This window comes from Lepidochelys kempii, chromosome 10 (genome assembly GCF_965140265.1).
Source record: "Lepidochelys kempii isolate rLepKem1 chromosome 10, rLepKem1.hap2, whole genome shotgun sequence".
Classification (NCBI taxonomy): Eukaryota; Metazoa; Chordata; order Testudines; family Cheloniidae; genus Lepidochelys; species Lepidochelys kempii.
The window spans coordinates 51653411-51677598 of NC_133265.1; the positions used below are offsets into that span (position 1 = coordinate 51653411).

The 24188-nt window shown below is 42.2% G+C and overlaps 1 protein-coding gene across 9 annotated transcripts in view; it reads left to right on the plus strand.

The window, feature by feature from the left end:
• HERC1 (HECT and RLD domain containing E3 ubiquitin protein ligase family member 1) overlaps positions 1-24188 on the plus strand; it is a 217521-nt gene that overhangs the window by 34614 nt on the left and 158719 nt on the right. For all 9 annotated transcript variants that reach the window (XM_073303562.1, XM_073303563.1, XM_073303568.1 and 6 more), the window contains exons 2-7: positions 7281-8236; positions 9825-9920; positions 10416-10610; positions 13241-13552; positions 14950-15046; positions 16914-17057. In XM_073303562.1, the coding sequence (XP_073159663.1) occupies positions 7307-8236; positions 9825-9920; positions 10416-10610; positions 13241-13552; positions 14950-15046; positions 16914-17057 (1774 nt within the window). In that variant the 5' untranslated portion in view covers positions 7281-7306. The remainder of the gene's footprint in view (positions 1-7280; positions 8237-9824; positions 9921-10415; positions 10611-13240; positions 13553-14949; positions 15047-16913; positions 17058-24188) is intronic.

The window sequence follows — 24188 nt, forward strand, 5'->3', positions numbered from 1 at the left end:
ACACAATTAACTCAAATTAATTGCGATTAAAAAATTAATTGCAGTTTTATCGCATTAAGTATTAAAATACCAATTGAAATTTATAAAATATTTTGGATGTTTTTCTACATTTTCATACATATTGTATTCTGTGTTGTAATTCAAATCAAAGTGTATATTTTTGAGTACAAATATTTGCACTGTAAAAATGATAAACAAAAGAAATAGTATTTTTCAATTTACGTCCTACAAGAACTGTAGTGTAATCTTTGTCGTGAAAGTGCAACTTACAAATGTAGATTTTTTTTCATAACTGCTAAACAAAACCGTGTAAAACTTCAGAGCCTACAGTTCACTCAGACCTACTTTTTGTTCAGCCAGTCGCTAAGACAAATAAATTTGTTTACATTTACAGGAGATACTGCTGCGTGCTGCTTATTTACAATGTCACCTGAAAGTGAGAACAGGCATTTGCATGGCACTTTTGTAGCCAGCATTGCAAGGTATTTACGTGTCAGTTATGCTAAACATTCGTACGCCCCTTTATGCTTCGGCCACCATTCCAGAGGACATGCTTCCATGCTGATGATGCTCGTTAAAAAAAGAATGCATGCATTAAATTTGTGACTGAACTCCTTGGGGGAGAATTATGTCCCCTGCTCTGTTTTACCTGCATTCTGCCATATATTTCATGTTATAGCAGTCTTGGATGATGACACAGCACATGTTTATTTTAAGAACACTTTCACTGCAGATTTGACAAACGCAAAGAAGGTACCAGTGTTAGATTTCTAAAGATAGCTACTGCATTTGACCCATGGTTTAAGAATCTGAGAGGGAAGAGGTGTGGTGCATGCTTTCAGAAGCCTTAAAAGAGGAACATTCTGATGCGGAAAATACAGAACCTGAATCATCAAAAAAGAAACTCAACCTTCTGCTGGTGGCATCTGACTCGGATAATGAAAATGAACATGCGCCAGTCTGCACTGCTTTGGATCATTATTGAGCAGAATCTGTCATCAGCATGTCCCCTGGAATGGCAGTTGAAGCATGAAGGGACATATGAATCTTTAGCGCATCTGGCACGTAAATATCTTGCAACACTAGCTACTACAGTGCCATGAGTATGCGAGTTCTCATTTTCAGGTGATGTAAACAAGAAGTGGGCAGCATTATCTCCTGCAAATGTTAACAGGCTTGTTTTAGCAATTGGCTGAACAAGGAGTAGGACTGAGTGGACATGCAGGCTCTAAAATTTTACATTGTTTTATTTTTGAATGCAACTTTTTGTGCATAATTCTACATTTTGTAAATTCAACTTTCATGATAAAGAGATTGCACTACAGTACTTGTATTAATTAAGTGAATTGAAAAATACTGTTGTCTTTTTTACAGTGCAAATACTTGTAATCAAAAATAAATATAAAGTGAGCACTGTACACTTTATATTCTATGTTGTAATTGAAAACATCTAAAACATTTAAATAAAAGGTATTCTGTTTAACAGTGTGATTAATCGCACAATTAATTGCAATTAATTTTTTTAATTGCTTGACAGCCCTAATTAAATGCTTGTCACCTTGTTGGGCCCCTCATCAAAATTTGGCACAAGTGACTAGAAATTAGTTACCATTCAAAGTCTCTATTGAACTGTCTGTGGTTAATGACTTGGTTTCTGAGCCTATTTTGTATAATGATAGTTTTTGTGGTATGGACAACACTCATTACAGCAAATCTCATAAGGAAAACTAAGAACTCAACTGGTGCAGACCAAATCACTTTCTTTTAAGAGGCGGACTCATCAGGACAAGGTCAGACACATTGTACTGAACCTGTTCTGCAGAACATGGTGTGAACCTTTTTGGGATCCCTAAAAGAAATCCCATTCTGAAGCGTATTTATTACTCATTTGAAATGACACCCATTTTACAAGAATTACAGCAGTGCTTTGAAAACTTCTTCCTTTCATATTCGACTTCATGGTTAATTTGAAGTAACAGATTGTCAGACCTAAAAACATTTTGAGGAAATTAGAACCCTGGGTCAGCTGTCTTTCTAAGGGTACATTTACACTGCAAAGGCCCCCCTCTCCCAAAAACAGAACAAACAACCCCAATGGCAGCAAGTCTCAGAGCCTGGATCAACTGACTTGGGCTTGAGGGGCTTGTGCTACAGGGCTAAAAATAGTTCCTGCTTGGGCTGGAGGCTGGCCTTTGAAACCTTGTGAGGGGTGTGGGTCTCAGAGCCTGGGATCCAGCCTGAGTGGGAAAATCTATACTGCTATTTGTAGACTTGTAGCGCAAGTCACTCAAGTCCAAGTCAGTTGACTTAGGCTGTGAAACTTGCTGCTCTGGTGTGTTTTGGTTTTTTTTTTTTTTTTTTGCGGGGGGGCACATGGATGTACCCTGACACATTCTTTCTAGCTAAAGTTTTGTTTTTGTCTAACTTTTTCAGTGTTTATATCATTCACATTTAGAGTTAGATTTAGCCCTATTAACTACCATCTTTCTACTTTCCTGTTAAGAATTTTTCAAAATCGATATTTTTGTCTCTAGAGCCTGAATGTGTCCTCTAAGTCTCCTTATCAATATTATCAGTTTTACACAAATCAAGCCGCCTCTGAATGAAGCCTAAAGCCTGGTATGAGTTCACTGCTCTACCTTTGTAGAGTTCCTTGCAGGATTGAAGTCTGGTTTGAAGATGGCTCTTTATTCATCTACCCAGGCATTGTGGAGGAGGCATCTTAATTTTATCCATCTAGAGCAAATATTGTCATTTCTGATCAGCAGAAAAATTTAAAGGTGCACTGTACTATATAAACAGAGTAAAAGAATGGACCAAAATGAACATTTGAAAACTTTTTTTTTTACCTGTTGGCCGTGCATGTGTTGAACCCCTGTAGTGATTTTACTGACCCAGAAATACATGTGCAGTGGCTGCTTTTTTTTACTTCTGGTTTCTTTAAAAAAAGTGACATAATTTACATTCTGTGCAATGTTTTATGTTTGGACAAAAATTTGTCTTCTGTTGGCAGGTAATAGTGAAGAATTAAAGAATCTGTCTCACTGCTTTTTAAGGAATGGAGGATGATAGAGTCCTTAATCTAGCTTTAGGCTGCACAACACAGTGCCCGTTCAAATACCAAAATGTGACTAAAATGCAAGTGAATGAATAAAAATAACAGGACAATAAAGAAAACAATGCAGGTGTGCTGCATGTGTTTTTTTGTTTATTTAATTATATATTTTTATATCTGTCTATATAGAAAATCTTTTAAGCACAGTTGCTCTACACATCTTTCTTCTCCAGAGCTCAACTAGCCCGACTACACTCATAGCCAGAACAGTGCACCATAGGACCCTTGTTTTATTTCTAATTAACCACTCCTATGAGAAGGACTTACTTTTTAAAAATATCTTTGCCTTCATTTTGGATTGTTTAATCCCAGTCTCTGACAGAGAGCTAGTATGTTTTCAGCCCCAAAAAGAAAAGGGAATATGGTTAGAAAAAACAGATAGAATGTGCATCTCATGATCCATCTTTCCTGTTCTCAAAGTTCAAAGGAATGTGGGGGATTGAAAATGGGAGATACAAACCAGTTAATAATGTGGCCTGAAATGCCCTTAGCCCCTCAAAAATTCGCATGTACTTTACTGCCTTCGCATTGCTTGGGTTGTCAAACCTGTGGTCCAGTCTGGGCGCACTCCCAGATTGTCGTGGTTTGCTCCTGCCTTTCATTTATGGGGTTGATGAAAATAGAGACCCTGTGCTAAGCCTGGCATTCTTTCCCTTCATCAAGTGATGCCGTTAGTATCCTCTAGTTTATCCTTAGGATGAATTTTTATTTGAGGAGCTAATGCTTTTAGATTTCTCGCTCACTTCTAATTGCCAAATATTTTGTAATTGACCAGAGCGTAGGGTACTTGATATCCTGAAGGAAAGGGCTTTCAGGGGAGAAAAGTGACTGACTGTTCTTCACCTGGGCACTACTCCACATCTTACTACTGAGGTATCAGTTGGGTCCTGGATTTGGCTGTTAAAATCCTGTTTAAATAACGATCATCACACAGGCAGTGTGTGAAAATCCTTGATCCCTCTTCACTTTATTAGCCTTTGCTTCTCTGTCCAAATTTAACAGAACCACAGTAATACTAAAGTGCAGGATAAATAGTCTAGACCAACCCACATGCCTAAGGAAAACTTTGATCATCTGCTTTATCTTTGGGGCTGGTGTCTGGTTGATGACATTGACTCCATCCACCTGTAGTTCACTCACTACTAGTATGTACTGCCAGCACTTTTGTATAATGGTACAGCCAAACACACTCCGTGTGTGGGAAAATTAGGCAGATTTTTCTCCAGTGCCATCTGCAGATGGATTAGGTACTCCTCCTGTGACTCACTGTAGATCTACTCATCTACTGTGCAGTTGACAAATGAGTGCTAGAATGTGACTAAAGCACTGTGCAAATTGAAATGTTTGTACGGGGGGGGGGGGGGTGAGACAGCCTGGATTTGTGCTGGAAATGGCCCACCTTGATTATCATGCACATTGTAGGGAGAGTGGTCACTTTGGATAAGCTCATTGCCAGTGATAAGATCATTGCCTCAACCCCTTGTGTCAGTGCTGGTGCCATTAGTTTAGGGATTTTGTTTGGATACTAGTTTGTAGAAGCTGAGCCTTTCATGGGAAGTGTGTGCTATTGATATGAACAAGATATTCCCCCAGGTTCCAACAATACATTTTGGCCTTCCTGTGATTGCTGATGTGTTGGATGAGAGAACAACAATCTAATAAGGACTCATTTGTATTTTCCTAATGAAAGCTTTCTAGAATCTTCTTATTTTATAGGGAATATAGTAGACCTGTTTTGTGGTGCACACTTCTATCCGAAGGTTGTTAATGCTCTGCTGTTAATTATCTTCTTACCAGAATGCTAATAGGAGCTGAGCCATCTTTCAAATAAATTTGGATTCGGACAATTTCGCATTGTATAATCAACATGTGTTCACAAATTCCGGAACCTGTTTTCACTTATCAAGGTCTCTTAACTTCTGTTATCCTGTCTATCATTAAAGATGTGCAATTATGCTATGTGTGAAATAGCAATGGCTGATGTTTAGAGGAGCAATAAAGAAGTGATAAAAATGTTATATTATCTAATATGAAATTACTCTTCTTTAGTTCTGCTGTGCTGAAGAGGGAAGTTATATAGTAAGGAAACCTCTAGAGTTAGAAACAAAAAGCACCATGTTACTATATTTACATTAAGACCCCTCTCCCCAAAAAGACCCAAAGGCAATCCTGATGGAAACTCTGGCAAGGGTGTGTGTGTGAGAGAGTTTGAGAGTGGAGGTGGGGGGGTGGGGGTGGGAAAGGCTGGAACACATGTAGCAGAGCATGCACCATTCATGGCAGTAATTATTATAGAAGTTTTTTGGGAATCTACAACAGAAACAGTAAAAATGGCAAGGGACTGAGTGGCACAGTATATATTTTCTCTGATTTAGCTGCCATCAATGCAGATTCACAGGTAATTCCTCCTCTGCTTGTCAGGCAGGTGGCAGCCAGTGGGATAGTGTTTAGTACTCATTAGAGTGATAAACTTATCTCTGAGCTCCAGGTCACTTCCTGCATTTGAAAAGAGTCCAGAACAAATGTGACTACATTTTTGTATCTGCTTGGGTTGTTTGCTATTTGTTTCTTTTGACAAGAGTCCTTTGAGTCAGTTATATATGTCTTCTGTAGCCCCAAACAGGTATTTTTCCTGCCTTTAGGGAGTTAGTGTGCAAGCTTTCCCATACACAAAAGATGTGTGTGGGGGAAGCTACAGAATTACATGCAGTACATATTTATTTGAATACTTAATTTTATTTAGAGTAATGAATCCAGTAATGTGCCCATCTAATACCGTTGAGGTGCTACTGATAAAGTCAAAAATACAATCCAGAGAATAAGGCTATGTACACACTACAGCTTACATCAGTATAAGTTATATGTTGCTCAGGGGTGTGAGTAAGCCATCCCCTTCAGCGATGTAAGTTACATCCACCTAAGTGCCCACAGTGCTATGTCGGCAGGAGAGTTTCTTCCGCCAGCATAGCTATTGCTGCTTGCACGGGCTGGAATAATTAAGTCAACGGGAGAGCTCTCTCTCATCGGCTTAGGGCATCTGCACTAGCATTGTTGCAGTGGCACAGCTAGTAGAACTGTAAGCTCTGCAGCGTAGCCACAGCGTAAGTCTGCAAATACGATGAAAGGGCTCTTTGCTGACCCTTACTAATGCATTCACAGCCATTTTGAAAACATCATTTCTGCAATAATGCCCAGATTCCTACTCTGAAAGGGGACTATTACTTCTAGTGGGACTGCTCATAATAGTAAAGTTTAAGGACATGTATGTTTGCAGGATCAGACCCTTTGTTGTGGCATAGGCTATTAGGGATGTCCTCAAATCTGTTTCTTCATTCATTGTAGTAGTGGATGTTGCCACTACTACCCTGTTTATTGATACTATTTGATTTCAAGAATGTCAAAGGTTTAAAGAATTGGGAAGTCTTTGTGTTTTGGGGAAAATTAATACAGTTGTCATTAATAGTGCGTGCTTCTATATATTGGACTATGATAATATAAAAACTTCTTGTGCACTAAATGTTTTCATTTTCATGCCTTATCCCCACAGTATACATGTTCAGAGGCAGAATGATTTTGTGAATGTAGCATAGAGTTTGTGTATGATCCCATGCAATTCATAGAACCTTTATTTGCTTCCGTTTTTATATATGTAAAATGGGGACATATTTGTCTTAGGGGGGGTAATTACTTTGACTCTAAAGTATCTGGATTAAATTTGTTTTAAGAGTGAATAACTTGAGCTATAATGGAGATTCTGGCATTTAATTTTTTGTGCAGATTTCTGCCTTTTTGTTAGGGATTATTGATGTGTATTTTCAAATGAGGATCAAAAATTAGTCTGCAGAATTTCTGTATACGTTTTTGTATTGCAATTGGTGGGAACTCTGATGGCTATTTAGGTATCTGAACTTAGGTAGAGGTGCCTAAATTTAGGCACAAACAAATGGAAATCCTTGGCTTCATATATATATATGTGTGTGTGTGTGTTTTGTTTTGTGTTTTGTTTTGTGTTTTGTTTTGTGTTTTGTTTTGTGTTTTGTTTTGTGTTTTGTTTTGTTTTGTATGTATATATATATATAATATAAAAATGGAGTTGTTTTTAATTGGAGGAACAAGTAATAAGGATGGTTTTGCATATGCCTATAAATCTTTTTTGCATTTCTAGGACTAATGGCAGAAGAATAAACAAAGATGGCAGCTATGGTGCCACCAGTGAAGCTGAAATGGCTTGAACATCTAAACAGTTCCTGGATCACAGAGGACAGTGAATCTATTGCCACTAGGGAGGGAGTTTCTGTCCTGTATTCTAAATTAGTCAGCAATAAGGAAGTAGTGCCCTTGCCCCAACAGGTTCTGTGCCTCAAAGGACCTCAGTTACCAGATTTTGAACGTGAATCCTTATCCAGTGATGAACAGGACCACTACTTGGATGCCCTTCTTAGCAGCCAGCTGGCACTGGCTAAGATGGTGTGTTCAGATTCTCCATTTGCTGGAGCACTTCGAAAACGTCTGCTTGTGCTGCAGCGTGTCTTCTATGCACTTTCTAATAAATATCATGATAAAGGCAAGGTGAAACAGCAACAGCATTCTCCAGAAAGCAGTTCTGGATCAACAGATGTTCATTCTATCAGTGAGCGTCCCAGGTCAAGTACAGATGCTCTAATAGAAATGGGAGTCCGGACTGGACTAAGCTTGCTATTTGCACTACTAAGACAAAGTTGGATGATGCCTGCTTCAGGACCTGGCCTCAGTCTTTGCAATGATGTCATTCATACTGCAATAGAAGTTGTGAGCTCTTTGCCACCCTTATCTCTAGCAAATGAAAGTAAGATTCCACCAATGGGACTTGACTGTTTATCACAAGTAACGACATTTCTTAAAGGAGTAACTATTCCTAACTCTGGGGCAGATACTTTAGGTCGTAGGCTAGCATCTGAGTTGCTTCTTGGTTTAGCTGCCCAGCGTGGTTCTCTGAGATACCTTCTTGAATGGATAGAGATGGCTTTAGGAGCATCAGCAGTAGTAAATGCTATGGAGAAAAACAAAATACAGCAAAGTCCTGAAGGGATGATCAGTTTTGACTGCTTTATGAATATATTAACACAGATGCGGAGATCTTTGGTATGTATCTAAGACTTCTATTTGGAATTTGATTTTTATTATGGTTAAATCTTTCATTGTCATTAATTAACAACTTTAAATAAATTCTTACTAATTTGAATCTAAACATATCGCCTCAAAACTGAATGGAATATGTATCCATTTTTAGTAGTAGTATAATTGCTTTGAAGGGGTTAGAAATTGGAAAGATTATATTCAGTAACATCATCTTGTTTGAATGTCTTTTTGCCTACCACTCTCAGCCGCCTAAAAAAGCCAACTAAACAAGAAATCTGACACTTCTTGTGTGACAGTACAGAGTATGAAGAACGTACGAATAATTATCCACTTGCAAATACATTTTATTCCAAAGTAAATATAGTAAAAAGTACAAAACTGGGTTTTAAAGTTTGCTTTCTGTTGGACTCACTTAGTGTTCAAAGTTGTGTAATATACTTGGTTCACTGTTCAAATTTGTGTAGCATGTGACATCCCCACCCTCCTAATTAACCCAGGTGTCTGCTGCTTGTACCTTTGGGAGAAACAGCAAAATTTACAAGCTGTTGTGTAAGTTCTGAACAAGAGTGAAATTGATGCGATTCTTGTAAATTGCCCTTGGGAGTGAGGTTCCTTTCCCCACTCTGGAATATTCTTTAAAGTCTTGAAATCTTGGGGGGATGTGCAGTCAAAAACCTATCGGGCGTAAGCTTAATGTGCACAAACTCAAACAGGGGCAGATTTTTCTCTTAAACTGAAAAACAAAAACCTCTGCCCGCCCATCTACTAAAAAAACCTAAATTAAACCTATTTTGAAAGGGATTAAAAGAATGGGAGAATTTTTTTATTTTTTTTTGGGTGGGGTGGGGCACAGCACAAAACTACTAAATGTACTGCAGAAAATCACTATTGTATATGCACAGTAATACAGTTGGTCATATGGGTATTTTACAGTTTGTGTCAGCTCTATGTTGAAAGAAGGTGAGCTGACCCAGGGATATATTAGGGACTAGTGCTTTATTTAGGAGGATTTGCATCAGATTCTGAATCAAACCAGACGCTTTAAAATGCTTGTAATAGTGTTTGTCTTTCAGACCTTAGTTATGTGCGATAAATGTACCAGTGAAAGACCAGTGTTTGCATAGAAAACCTCTGCTTATATAAAATTGAAGCTGTCTAATGTGTCTAACTTGTTTTGATGATTAAATATAAAAACATCATTGAAACCATTGGAGGATTTGCATCATACACAAATAATAGTGTGTGATCTGTGGTTTAAGAGAAAAAGCATTCACCTTAAAAATGCACACAAACAACTACTTTAAAACAGTATTAAGGAAATCAAAACTCAAACTTAAAATTTAACCCACCACTATTTTTGGAGTGGTTAATTTAAAAATGAAAAGTCTTAGGAATATATTAATTTCCCATGTTATTGTTTAGTTATTCAAAATTAAAACTTGTTTTGGTTATAGACTGATTTCCGAAAACAAATTTGATTTCACTGCACAACTAGAAGAATAAATGCATCAAAAATATGTTGTGTAATGTGCCATTGCTGTGTGTACTTCTCTCTTTCTGACAACATCACCAATATTTTTTAAATTTGTAGGGATCATCTGCTGATCGAAGTCAGTGGAGGGAACCAACTAGAACGCCTGATGGTTTATGCTCTCTCTATGAGGCAGCTTTGTGTTTGTTTGAGGAGGTATGTCTTTTAATGAACTTTGAGTTTCGAGTGAAACAGTGCAAAATACAATTCACTTATTTGTTTAGCTCACATTTTTTAAAAGTGAGATTATTAACTTTGTGGTCCTTCCAAGGATATCCAAGTGTTTTACAAATGTTTTATGAATTAAGCCTCACACCTATCCTGTGAAATGGAGGGTGGGGAGGGGGGAGAAATCCCCATTTTACAGAAGGAAGTCTGAAGCTAAGATACTTGGCCAAGATCATAATGCAACAAGTCTGTTGGATGGCTGGGCATACAACCCATATATCTCTTGACACCCAGGCCTGCATTTTAACCACCAGATGACTGCTAAAAGTCAGTACTGTGCATTAGGTAGAAAATTGAATTAATCAGAATGATGGGAATGTAAGAATGCACATGTTGGTTGGCCAATAGGAAAATGCATTGAAAGTTAACTAAAATTCTTGTTTAGTTACCTTGTTAGTGTTGTTTTTTATTTTATTGCATTAGGTTTGTCGAATGGCATCAGACTATTCTAGAACATGTGCCAGCACTGACAGTATACAAACTGGTGATGCTCCCATTGTTTCTGAGACTTGTGAAGTGTATGTTTGGGGTAGTAACAGCAGCCACCAGCTGGTAGAAGGAACACAAGAGAAAATACTTCAGCCCAAACTAGCACCAAGTTTTTCTGATGCACAAACTGTGAGTGATTTTTGTAGTGGTATCTAATGTACTGTAGTCGTAAACTTAAGAAGATGCATATCATTTTTTAAGTTTTTCCAGTTTTTATACTTTAATAAATAAGATCTAAAGAGTTTTTTGTGATTAGTTTTGACTGTCAAGTCCTAATATTTGAAGAGAGAAAAACATCTGGAAATATATCCTAATTCTTAATGGGTCTGTGAAGAAACATGATTGTTCTCTATAGTAACACTTAAACATGAATCAGTTTTTTCCTAAATGACTGTGAACAGGTGTATAAGTAAATCCTCTAGTTCATTGTAAAAGCTGTTTGAAAAGAAGATTATTCTTTGGGTTACTACATTTTTTGTGCTTCACTCTTTACCCAAAAAAAAAAAAAAAAAAAAAGTGGCTCTAAAGACCAAAAGATGTTCTAGCTGTTAATATTTATTCTCCATCAATTACTTTCACATCAAGTTTGCTTAGTTTAAAAGTCAAAGCAGGATCTTTCTAACTGCTGACACAGCAAGCTTGACTAGCTTTTTGTTTTTTCCGTTTTCAGTCATGGATTATGCTGGCACAACTTACCACTTTTGTTGATACGTGACACAAAATAGAAAAGTTTGTTCTTTTGCTGCTGTGGCTTTGCAATGTTTGTGTAGGTAAAAGCTTGTTTTGGTCACTGGACAAAGATGTGATTATGGTCCAGATTCTGCAGTCAGTTCTGTTGAAGTCAATGGGAATTTTTATATGCCAAAGGACAGTAGGTTCACATCTCTAATAGGGCAGGCTTATGCATCAACATAACTACATTTCAAGCAAATATAATCTACAAAAGCTTAATGTATGATGTGTGTGTTTGGTTATTTAAATAATATAGTAAATACCCACACAACATATTTTGTGTGCTGCACACTTTGTGTGGAAAAATTCCTTCTTGTGTTCTCCAGGTAATCTTATTCTGCCCAGGAACATTTAATCCTTGGTCTTATTGCCCTTAAAAACATATTTCTTCTGTGTTTTGTGTATTGTTAATGGAACTACACATTTTAATGTTCAGTGAATTCATAATAGTGTATAGAAGGGACTATTTATCATCAGTTACAGTGAAGCATAACCTACTGTAAATCTATTTCATTAAGTTGTTTCTTTGTTTTTTAACCCTGGAAGCAGGGATGGCCGAGGCAGCAAAGAAATCCATGTCCATTCATGAATCTGACAGAGCTAAAGGAGGCCCAAATCACCCTCGCTAAACTCATGCCAGAGAAAGTCCCTAGTACCTATGTGTTGTTTTACTATTCCTGCTTGATTTAGTTTTGTGTGTTTAAGGTGAGAATTACAACTTAAACTATGTGAGTGAAGAGGTGCAAATTACTAGGTAAAATAGCTTTATTGGGGTGTATTTATATTATCTATGTAGCAAGAAAATAGCTTTATTTTGGAATTTAAGAATGCTTTTAATTTAAGATTTACAGAAGATCAACTTAACCTGCGTTCCCATAGCTCGTTCAAGTCCAAATGCTCCTTAATTTTTAGTTTGCATTATCGCAAAAAGAACGAGGAGTACCTATGGCACTAACAAATTTATTTGGGCATAAGCTTTCGTGGGCTAAAACCCACTTCATCAGAAGTATGCAGTGGAAAATGCAGTAGGAAGATAGATAGATAGATACACACACACACAACATGAAAAATGTGTGTTGCCATACCAACTCTAAAGACACTATTCAATTAAGGTGGGCAATTATCAGCAGGAGGAAAAAAAACTTTTGTAGTGATAATCAGGATGGCCCATTTCAAACAGTTGACAAGAAGGTGTGAGTAACAGTAGGGGAAAAAATTAGTATGGGGAAATAGTTTTTACGTTGTATAATGACCCATCCACTCTGTCTTTATTCAAGCCTAATTTAATGGTGTTCAGTTTGCAAATTAATTTCAGTTTTGCTGTTTTTCGTTGGAGTCTGTTTTTGAAGTTTTTTTGTTGAAGGATTATGACTTTTAGGTCTGTAATTGAATGACCAGGGAGGTTGAAGTGTTCTCTGACTGGTTTTTGAATGTTATAGTTCTTGATGTCTGATTTGTGTCCATTTATTCTTTTGCGTAGAGACTGTCTGGTTTGGCCAATGTACATGGCAGAGGGGCATTGCTGGCACATGATGGCATATATCACATTGGTAGATGTGCAGGTGAATGAGCCTCTGATGGTGTGGCTGATGTGATTAGGTCCTGTGATGGTGTCCCTTGAATAGCTATGTGGTCAGGGCTTTGTTCCAAGGATAAGTTCCTGGGTTAGTGTGTTTTTTTTTTTTTATGGTGTGTGGTTGCTGGTGAGTATTTGCTTCAGGTTGGGGGGCTGTCTGTAAGCGAGGACTGGCCTTGCTTACCAAGATCTCTCTGGTCAGACAGTTACAGAACTGAAAGTCGCAGTTCTTCAACAAAAAAACTTCAAAAACAGACTCTCTAAGGTTCCACAAGTACTCCTCATTCTTTTTGCTGATACAGACTAACACAGCTACCACTCTGAAAATTATCACAAAAGGGATCCATGAAGGAATACAACATTCTGTTAAAAGTACAGACTTTAAGCTTTGCTCTAATGTATTTATCTAATGCATTTCCTTTTGTAATATTTTTACCTTTTTTGCTTATAGATTGAAGCTGGACAATATTGTACTTTTGTCATTTCCACGGATGGTTCTGTCAGAGCCTGTGGTAAAGGCAGCTATGGGCGGCTAGGACTTGGTGACTCCAATAACCAGTCCACACTGAAAAAATTGACTTTTGAGCCTCACAGGTCTATTAAAAAGGTATCCTCTTCAAAAGGATCTGATGGTCACACTTTAGCATTTACCACAGAGGGGGAAGTCTTCAGCTGGGGTGATGGTGACTATGGAAAACTAGGACATGGAAATAGCTCAACACAGAAATATCCCAAACTTATTCAGGGTCCTTTACAAGGAAAGGTATGTTTTATGTAATGGAATGTCTTTTTGTTTTCATGCTTTTTTAATTCAATGCTGTTACTTCCATAAAGATTCAAATATTTCAGTTTATATACAAGACTACTCTTTTGGGGAGGCTAGAAGGGTAGAAGTTCTCTCTTTCAGCTAAGCACTTAAACATGCACTCAGCTTTAGTCGTGAGTAGTTCCTTTGGTGGTCAGTGGGTCTAACTCATGTGATTAAGTGCTTTGTTGAACTGGTACCTAATTTTAGAAGATTACTGATCTTTTTAGTTGCATGTAATAATTTTAACACAGAATCCTTAACACTGACAGTGCTTTTCCTTTTCAGAGTTCATTAGTTAATCCTCATAACTCCTCGGTGCAGTCGATTAATACTGTATTATTCCCATTTTTTCTAATGAAGAAACTGAGTGAGAGGCTGAATGACTTGTCAAGGCCACAGACGGAGTCAGTTGTAGAGCCAGGAGTAGCCCATGGAAGTTTCTTGCTGTCAGTTCTCTCTCAGTATTAAATGGCAATACATACCACTTTAAGTGATTTTCTTTTTAAGTGACTCTCTTGAGATGATTAAGATGAGTCACTCTTACAACTGCCGTACATGTGGGGGGCAGTGGGGTGGAAAGGAACAGGCCCAGTGGTGAGCTGGAGCCGGTTCGCACCTGTGCGCGTGAACTGGTTGTTAAATTTTGAAGCCGGTTTAAAACCGGTTGTTAAAGGGGTGGGCAGACTCCGGCTCGTGGGCCACATGCGACCTGCGGGACCGTCCTGTCCGTCCCGCCTGAGCTCTCGGCTGGGGAGGCTTCCCTGTGAATTTTTACTCACCCGTCGGCACTCCGAGCCTTCGGCGGCAGGTCCTTCACAGTTCCCAGACCCTGAAGCAGATTGGTCCATCCAGAAGAAGGTGGTGCAATATTCATAAGAGTGTCTTAAGGGTGGAAGAGAGCCTTTTCATGCTATAATAGCTCTTGGTTTGCACCTGTAGGGAATAAGGCAGATGACAGCTGGGTGTGGGTTTTCCTCCCTTTTCCCATTTAGTGCTGCCAGACTAGGTTGCCTTGCAGGCATTATCCAGTTTAAATTACTCCTGTTTAAGCTTGCTTGATAAATAAAAGTTGTGGCCACATGGCCAAATTTCAGATTTCTGTCTTTCTTTGTTTTCCCCCCTGCCATTTGCAAATGCCTGTTAAATACTAAAAGAGAGTTTGTAACTATAATTTAATGAACAAGATATATTTTATGGGGGCAAAAAAATGGATCTGTAATACAGTAGTCCAATGTTCTTACTGAAGGCAAACTTTCATAACCCTGTTCCTTAGTGACTCAAAATTCTGTATGATTCTACTACTTGCAACAGCTTCAGTTTTAGAAATGTCGTTTTCTTTGCATGTAACGTAGGTAGTTGTATGCGTGTCAGCTGGATACAGACACAGTGCTGCTGTTACAGAAGATGGAGAATTGTATACTTGGGGTGAAGGAGACTTTGGAAGACTAGGTAATTTCAAAATTCCTTGTATGAAATTGACATGACCTGTTGCTTTTGAAAAGGGCATATGTTCAGTAATGATCCTACACATTTATTCAGATTTTTTCCTTGTATATTAGGGTTTCTAAAGTTTTCATATTTACTCTGCAAAATTAACTATTACATGTCTGATTGTTTTCAAAAAGCATGCTTCTCCCAGTGCTCCAAACTGTCCCCTATGCCTTCCTTGGTAACAAAACCCCCATACTTCAAATACTCCAGCTTCCGCAACAACTTCTGTAATAATAAAAACACAGAACAAAAAACCTTTGTAGAACATTGCAAAATTAAAATGTAGGTCAAGTTTGTCATAAAGTATTTTGGGTTCTTAAGTGGTAGGATTACATACAGAAAGGACCAACTGGAAGTTAGAAATGTTGTGGCCAACTGTATACATACTCATGGGGGAAATGGAGAGGGAAGAAAAGATTTCTGTTTCTTGATTGAGGGTAAGTGTACTGTAGTCATATTTCTCTTTCCTTTGGTTTGTCTGATTTTGAATTTTCTACTTTTTTATAGTTATTTGGGCTATAACTAGGTGACTGATTTTTTTCTATTAAACTGTTGATATTAATATTAATGGTTTGCTATATGTAATTGTTTATGGTAAAGAAATTATTATAGATAAAAGTTTACCTCTACTAATTCTTAAAAGTTAAAACAGTAGCACTCCAGGAGTTACTATCTTTAGAAGGATTAATGGTGATTTGTGTGCTTGGTGAGCAAATTAAAATTTGTATGTGCTATGTTAATTTTGTTAAATGGAAAACATACTTTTCTGTGTTTTGAAATTTCACAGTGTATGCAAATAAGTTATTAAAATTTTTTTTCACTGCAATTTTCATCAGGAAAAAGGTGCTCAAATAACAGTATCACTAAAACCTTATTAATTCACACTGGTTAGAGTGATCCATTATGAATTACTGAACTTTGCAAAATAATAAGTGAGAAAACAATTAAAACCAGTATGCTGCATCTAAAACTTATTTCATTCATTTGACTATTTCAGTTTTTGTCCTGTGCCAGATCAGATCTGGGGTAATGTAGCTTTCCTCCCAGCAGGTAGCAAAAGCAGAACACAATTGGTACATTTAAGGTTTATTGGATACCAGGTTTCAGTTGTTCCTGTTTCCAGCAGGTGCTGCTCTGAGGCTCAGGTCTTTCTGCTGCTAGATTTTAGAAAATCAGTCTCACGTTCAGTCGTATTGCTCTATTTTCTCGAGATAAGGATGATCATAGCATCTATTTAGTTTATGCTATAGTCCCACAGTCCTCTTGGCTTTCAAAAGTTTACCTGGACCCGAAGTGGGCCGAACATATTCCTGGATTTGCTGTTCTGATTCAGAGATCAGTGTTTCAGGCTACTCATCTTGGGTAGTTCTCTATTCAGTGGCTTTCTGTGATGCTTACCTGCACACACTGATTTTTTTTAAGGTCCACATTCAGGAAGTCACTTACCCTATGAGACCACTACCTTTTGGGCTAGCTACAACCCAGCATTAGAAAGGGTACGTTATCCCCATCTAGCCTAGTTTTGGTGACGCAAATCTAATTAGTGGGTAAGAAATTTCCCTAAATTATGATGCATCATAATGCACTAGTAAACATTCTGTAGTACATTTTGTAAAAATAATGAAGGGTTGGTAATTTGAGACCTTACTACAGAACTTTTCTATTAAATCATTGCTGAGAAGTAAGCAGAAACATAAAATTTTTGTGTCAATTACAAGGTGATGAATTAGCAAAGTTCTGTTGTGCGTTATAATTACAGATGGATCTTAAAATTCATAAACAGGAGGAAGGAAACATATCAAAATACATTTTTTGTTTTTCCAAGGTCATGGTGACAGCAATAGCCGTAACATTCCAACTTTAGTAAAAGACATTAGCAATGTGGGAGAAGTTTCCTGTGGCAGTTCACACACAATAGCGCTATCCAAAGATGGAAGAACAGTGTGGTCATTTGGAGGAGGAGATAATGGTATGTAAAAACTAAAATTTTAATAATAGTTAACATGGGTCATTTGTGATCTGAAATATGATGAAGTTTTTCTACATTTTTGAAAAATCTGTTGCACATCAAATGGACTGAGTTGTTATCCACAGAGGAGCTAAAACTGAGGATTGGTGAGACGCTGAGGTAAAAGGTTGTTTGTAGATGCAAATATCTTGTGAAATTGTGTAAAGATACAGAAAGGAAGATTGTAATTAAGCAGAAGGACTTGTTCAGGGGTGTAAGAGGAGATTTAAGTTCATGTGATAAGTTGAGGCAAGTCCATGAAGAGTTTAAAAAAAAAAAAAGACATTTGTATGTATTGATTTTTACCATACATTTCAATTATAATGTCTTTTAGTGTGAGAGACTTGTAAAACTACAAGATCCGCATGATTTTACCTGACCTTACTGAAGTAGCATTGTACAGTGATTATAGCACAGGGTCTCTGAAGTCGTAATCCTGGTTGCTGTGTGATCTTGTATAGAGAAATTAAGTACATGCCCATCAGTTTCCATATATTTAATATACTTATAATGAGATTCACCCATTTTTTGCGGGAAACACATTGGAATTAAGCTACATACGTTTTTTCTATTATTTTTATTTTATTTTATTTTTTTATTGCTGTGCATGTCAATACGCCTGTGTATGAGAGGTCAGAATCTAATCTGTGATTTTTTTAGGTGGAATAACTTCTTGTCAGAAGATATAGGGAAACTAAGATGTATTTCACAATCTTCATTATGGGCTTCAAATCCAATACATTTTGGTGTAACATTCTTCAGTACAAGTATCTTTTATGCATTTACATCCTATGGAAGTGATCACTATTAGCTCAATTACCATTCCATATGATTCCAACCAGAGTACAGTCCATGTACTTTGACTTCTTTGTTTTATTTGGTAGTTCTTAAGACAGAAATGGTATAGTGAAGTCAATACACAAATATAAGGATAAGTTTTAATATTAGAACGTAGACTTTGTGTAAAAATGGACTAAAAGTTTATCATGTCTGCAAATATGTAGAATGAAATATTTAAAGGTAGTGTAAAGTTTTTTCAAGTTCGTTCACTTTTTCATCTCATGTGACTCCTGAGCCATGAAGTTCTACTTCTGTTTGTTTTGTTTTTGTCAAAACTTTTAATGTTTTTTTTTTTTTATATATATATATTTGGAATAGTTGCTGTCACTACCACATCTCTCAGGAAAAGCCAAAATAAGAGAGACTCAGACTCTGCCATCTCCTGTCTTTACAGCTATTTCAGTGCCAGAAGTGCATATAGGATTCCTCTATCAAGCTTTTCTACTTACTCACTGTCTTCCTTAGAGCAGCTGGATTTGTTAAGATTAAAGCTGTTACTTTGCGACCTCCTAGCGCAGTGTATGTGTGTGAAAGGTGAAAAAGCTCAGAGCAGCAGCTCATATTGCCATCAGTGATTAATAGAGCTAGTTGGGAACTAGAACTTTCATTACATGGGGAATTCTGACCCCGGGTCGGGGGGAAGGGGAAGGGAGGAGGAATTGTTCCAAATTGGAATGAAAACCAAAATGTCCTGTAAAATTCAGGAAATTTTCTATGCAAGACCATTGAAATGTTTCATTTTGACTTTAATATTACATTAAAATATTAAATGATACACAATATACACGGGGGGGGTTGGTAGGGGAGCCTGGATCCTCTCACTCTACTGGGCTCCAACCCAGAGCCCTGCAAGGATTACCAAGGGTCTAGCACCTAGGAGCGCCTTAAGTCTGCACTCCCTGGGCCTTTTCCTTATCACCCACTCTCTATAATCCAAGTTCTTCTTTGAGTGCTCGTTCACGTCCATTCCACATTAGGGGTGCGCGCACTGCGTGCACGAGTGTCGGAAACTTTTTCCCTTAGCGGCTCCCGTCAGGCTGGTGGGCCCCCTTAGTGGCGCCACTGCGCCCCGCATATATACCCCCGCTGGCCTGACCCCCTCCAGTTCCTTCTTACCGTCCATGGTGGTGTTGGAACAACCCCCCGCACCCCCTTTCTCTCTCATAGAAGAGCAGTCCCTTAGCCGGAGAGTAGCTGTTTTCAGTTCGTTTACATATAGATTGTGAACACTTAAGTGATTAGGTGTTTGGAGGTCTCCAGCACTGGCCCCGGGCCGCAGGGCATACCGCAGGCTCACGGCTTCAAGGCTTGCGCCACGTGTCACAAACCTATGCCAGTTAGTGACCCCCGCGACTTGTGTCTACGTTGCCTGGGGGACAGACATCAAACTGAAAGGTGTAGGATTTGCAAGGCGTTCAAGCCAAGGACAAGGAAAGAAATAGACTTTCGCCTAACGCAACTGTTGATGGAGGCTGCATTGCAGCCGCTGGGCCCGGAGCGCCCGACGCTGGCTCAGGCTTCCTCAGACCCGGCCCCGAAGCTCCAGGCTAGGCTCCGGCACAGATGGTCCTCCCCGGTGTGGCCCCTGGTGCAGCCTAAAGGAAGGCGCGGTCGTTCCCCGCACAGGAGGCTGGCGCCTCCCAAGGCCCCGAGCGCTGACCAAGAGCGGGAAGGCCGCGGTACCGGCGCTGACGCAGGCGGTCCCGGCGGCACAAGCCCCACTGAGCCCAGACCTAAGTGAGCTCAGTGCGGAGGATGGGCTTGAGGACATAACGGGTCAGCCCTCTATGCCTGGCACCTTTTGAGGCCGCAAAGGACCTCATCGAGCTGTCGGCGGCGAGCCCCCTCCCATATGTGGAGAACCCTCTGGCACCCATGCCTCGGGCGCCGTCAAGGGGTAAGCCGGCAATGGTGTGCCGCTCAAAGACACTGTCCTGGCACCGCTCCCAGAGTTGGTCCCGGTTGAGCTCCGACTCCGCAGACTTGCACTTGCCAGCGGCCCAGAAAGAGGTTGCAGCACCGGCAGTGGGTTGACGCGAAGAAGCACCAGGAAGGGCACATCGCTCTCCAGCACTGCCCAGAGACTGGCACCGGGAGGAATCATAGAATATCAGGGTTGGAAGGGACCCCAGAAGGTCATCTAGTCCAACCCCCTGCTCAAAGCAGGACCAATTCCCAGTTAAATCATCCCAGGGCTTTGTCAAGCCTGACCTTAAAAACCTCTAAGGAAGGAGATTCTACCACCTCCCTAGGTAACGCATTCCAGTGTTTCACCACCCTCTTAGTGAAAAAGTTTTTCCTAATATCCAATCTAAACCTCCCGCACTGCAACTTGAGACCATTACTCCTCGTTCTGTCATCTGCTACCATTGAGAACAGTCTAGAGCCATCCTCTTTGGAACCCCCTTTCAGGTAGTTGAAAGCAGCTATCAAATCCCCCCTCATTCTTCTCTTCTGCAGGCTAAACAATCCCAGCTCCCTCAGCCTCTCCTCATAACTCATGTGTTCCAGTCCCCTAATCATTTTTGTTGCCAAAATTGAGTTGAGATGGCTCTCGCCAGAGGTCTCCCGTAGACGGTCCCGGTCCAGGGAACGCTGATGCTGGTCCCGGTCCCGCTCCCGCTCAGCCAGGAGCCGCTCATTCTCCCACCAGTAAACAGATGGTTGGCACTGCCATGGCCTTCGCGATCGCCGTTGCCACAGTCCGGCGTCGGCTCCAGCCGCTATAGCTACCCACACCAGGGCCCGGACAGCAGGGACCCTCCGGGGAGCTGGCAACCTCAATGGGGGCTGCCAGGCCATTGGCCCTTCTGGACCCCCTGGGGCTATCAGGAGTGCCAAGGGGCCCCGTCCAGGGCAAGTTACTTGGTGCAGAGGTCCCGGTCCCCGCACCGACGCCAGACGGTGCCGGAGGCAACAGTATCCAGGCCTCCAGCATCCCCCCAGCTTAGACCGGAGAGTCCGGCACCGAGCCCAGTGCTGTCCCATGGACTCCTGCCCCGGCCTGAGCTGGGGGCCCCTGCCACGGAAGATGGGGAGCAGGAGGACCAACCAGAGGGGATCGAGCAGCAACTAACCTCCTTGTCTTCCCCTGATGAACGGTGGTGGGTACAGAGGTATCTGGCTCTCCGCCAATAGACCATAGAGCCCACCAGGAACTGCTGCACAGAGATGCCCAAAATTTGGGGTTGCAGGCTGAGGAGATGGTTGAGCAGGAGGACCTCATGGTGGACATTTTGAGCCCCGAAGGGCCATCCAGAATAGTGCTCTCGCTCATTAAGACCATTCAGTCTAACTATAAGACTATATGACAGACCCCGGCCTCCAGTGCTCCAACGGCTAAAGGAGTGGAGCGAAAATGCTTTGCTCCAGCTAAGGGCTATGAGTTCCTATTCTGCCACCCGAGTCCAGGCTCCCTAGCGGTTTCAGTGGTGAACGAAAGGGAGCGCCATGGACAGCAGGCCCCGGCCCCTAAGACCAAGGAAGCAAAACACCTGGACCTTTTTGGTAGAAAGGCGTACTCATCTGGGGGCCTTCAGTTGAGGATTGCTAACCAGCAGGCCATCCTCAACCGTCACAATTTCAACTCCTGGGTGGCAGTGGGGAAGTTTAAGGACAACCTCCGGCAAGGTTCCCAACAGAAGGCCCGGGTGGACGAGGGCAAGGCAGTAGCCAAGACCTCTCTCCAGGCCTCCTTGGATTTGACAGACGTGGCAGCTAGAACAATCACGTCAGGGGTGGTCATGAGGCGCTCGGCATGGCTCCAGGAGTCAGGGCTGCCCCCCAAGGTCCAGAATACGCTCCAGGACCTCCCCCTTCGAAGGGTCTGGGCTCTTCTTGGATCAGAAAGACGCGAGGCTGCATAGCCTCAAGGACTTGCGGGCTATGCTCAAGTCGCTGGGTAGGCACACCCTAGCGACTAGCGACCCAGAGGGAGCCCTTTAAGCCTCAGCCTCCCCCTCAACGCCAGTACCAGCCTCACCACAGACATGAGCCTTACCGTAGGTGAGGCAGGGATAACAGGAGATGGCGCAATAACAATAATAACAATAATGCGCCGGGCCAGAGCCAAGGCCAGCACAAACCCCAGCCGGGCACTAAGCCAGGCTTTTGAAGGTGCGCTTGAGGACAGCGTAACAGACCAGTCACCGGATCCGTCCCTTTGTTTCCTGAACCGCCTGTCCCATTTCTCCCGTGCGTGGTCCACCATTACGCCGGACCGTTGGGTCTTATGCACGGTGCGGAACGGGTACGCGCTGCAGTTTGTCTCCCCCTACCCCACCCCCCTTCCCCGTCCCTCTTCAAGGACCCCTCTCACAAGCATCTCCTAGAGGAGGAAGTCTGCTCGCTGCTACGGGGGTGGGGGCGGTAGAGGCGGTGCCTCACAACCTAAGGGGAAAAGGGTTCTACTACCGGTACTTTCTCATCCCCAAGGCCAAAGGGGGCCTTCGCCCAATCCTAGACCTGCGTGGGCTCAACAAATTCCTGGTCAAGGCCTGGTTCCGAATGGTCTCTCTGGGCACCATCATCCCTTCCCTGGATCTGGGGGACTGGTACGCCACCCTTGACATGAAGGACGTGTTCTTTCATATCGCCATTTTGCCAGCACATCGGCAGTTCCTACGCTTCACCGTGGGCCGAGAACATTATCAGTTTGTGGTTCTTCCGTTGGGTCTAGCCACGGCCCCAAGGCTGTTCACGGAGTGCATTGCGGTGGTGGCGGCCTTCTTACGGAGGCAGAGAATCCGGGTGTACCCGTACCTCGACGACTGGCTCCTGGTGGGCTGATCCGAGGCGGAGGTACGGGGCCATGTGGAGGTGGCCCTGAGATTGTTCCAAGAGCTTGGGCTCCTGGTCAACATCCCCAAGTCCACGCTCGTACCCACACGGAGAGTGGAATTCATAGGGGCGGTCAGTGCAGGTCGGGGCAAGCCTTCCGGTATCCTGATTCTGGGCTATCCAAGAGGCAGTGGCCTCCCTGCGCCAGTTTCCAACAACAACGGCCAGATGCTGCCTGTGGCTGCTGAGCCACATGGCAGCATGCACACACGTGGTCAGGCATGCCAGCCTGAGACTCAGGACTCTGCAGGCGTGGCTCGCTCAGGTGTACCAGGCAGGGACCCCCTGGACCTGGTAGTGACATCCCCAAGGGATGTGCTGGAGTCCCTGCTGTGGTGACAGTCCCAGCCTGTGGTTTGCGAAGGCATCCCCTTTGCTGCCCCACTTCCGGACCTGATGCTGATGATGGACGCATCAGACCACGGATGGGGGGCTCACCTGGGGGACCTCATGACTATGGGGTTGTGGTCCGAGGCAGAGCGGTCGCTCCATATCAACATGAAGGAGCTCAGGGCGGTTTGTCTCGCCTGCCAGACCTTTCATGCCACGCTGAGTGGTTGCAGCGTGACAGTTCTCACAGACAACACTACTGCCATGTTTTATATAAACAAGCAGGGCGGGGCTCGTTCCTCGCCACTCTGTCGTGAGGCTCTCCTCCTCTGGGACCTTAGGATGCCTCGAGATGAATCGCATGGGCTATGCAATCTCCCGGGAGTACGGAACGAGCTGGCGGACTCCCTCAGCAGGTCATACTGCATGCACGAGTGGACGCTCTGGGCGGACGTCATGCTTTCGCTCTTCTGCAGGTGGGGGTTTCCCCGGGTAGATCTGTTTGCTATCAGGGCCAATGCCCAGGGCCCGCGGTTCTGCTTGTTCCGGGCCACAGCCCAGGCTCACTCGCGGACACATTTGCGATCCCGTGGAGAGGGAGCTTGATGTATGCCTTTCCCCTGCTCCCCTTGGTGCACAAGGTCCTGCTCAAGGTGCGCAGGGACAGGGCGGCGGTGATCCTCATCGCCACAGCCTGGGTCTGCCAACACTGGTACACATAGCTCCTAGAGCCCCAGTAGTCCTGCCCCTACACTGGGACCTAATTACTCAGGACGGCAGGCGGCTTCTCCACCCCAACCTGCAGTCACTGCACCTGATGGCATGGAGGGTCTGTGGCTAGACGCCCTGGAGAGCCAGTGCTCCCTTCCTGTGCAGCAAATTCTGCTTTGCAGTAGAAAGCCCTCTACCAGGGCGGCCTATATGGCCAAGTGGAAAAGGTTCTCGTGTTGGTGTGAACCCCAACAGGTGCGGCCGGGCCAGGCCCCGGTGCAGGCCATTCTGGAATACCTCCTGCACCTCAAGCAGCAAGGACTAACCCCATCCTCAGTCAGAGTGCACCTGGCGGCCATCTCTGCCTTCCAT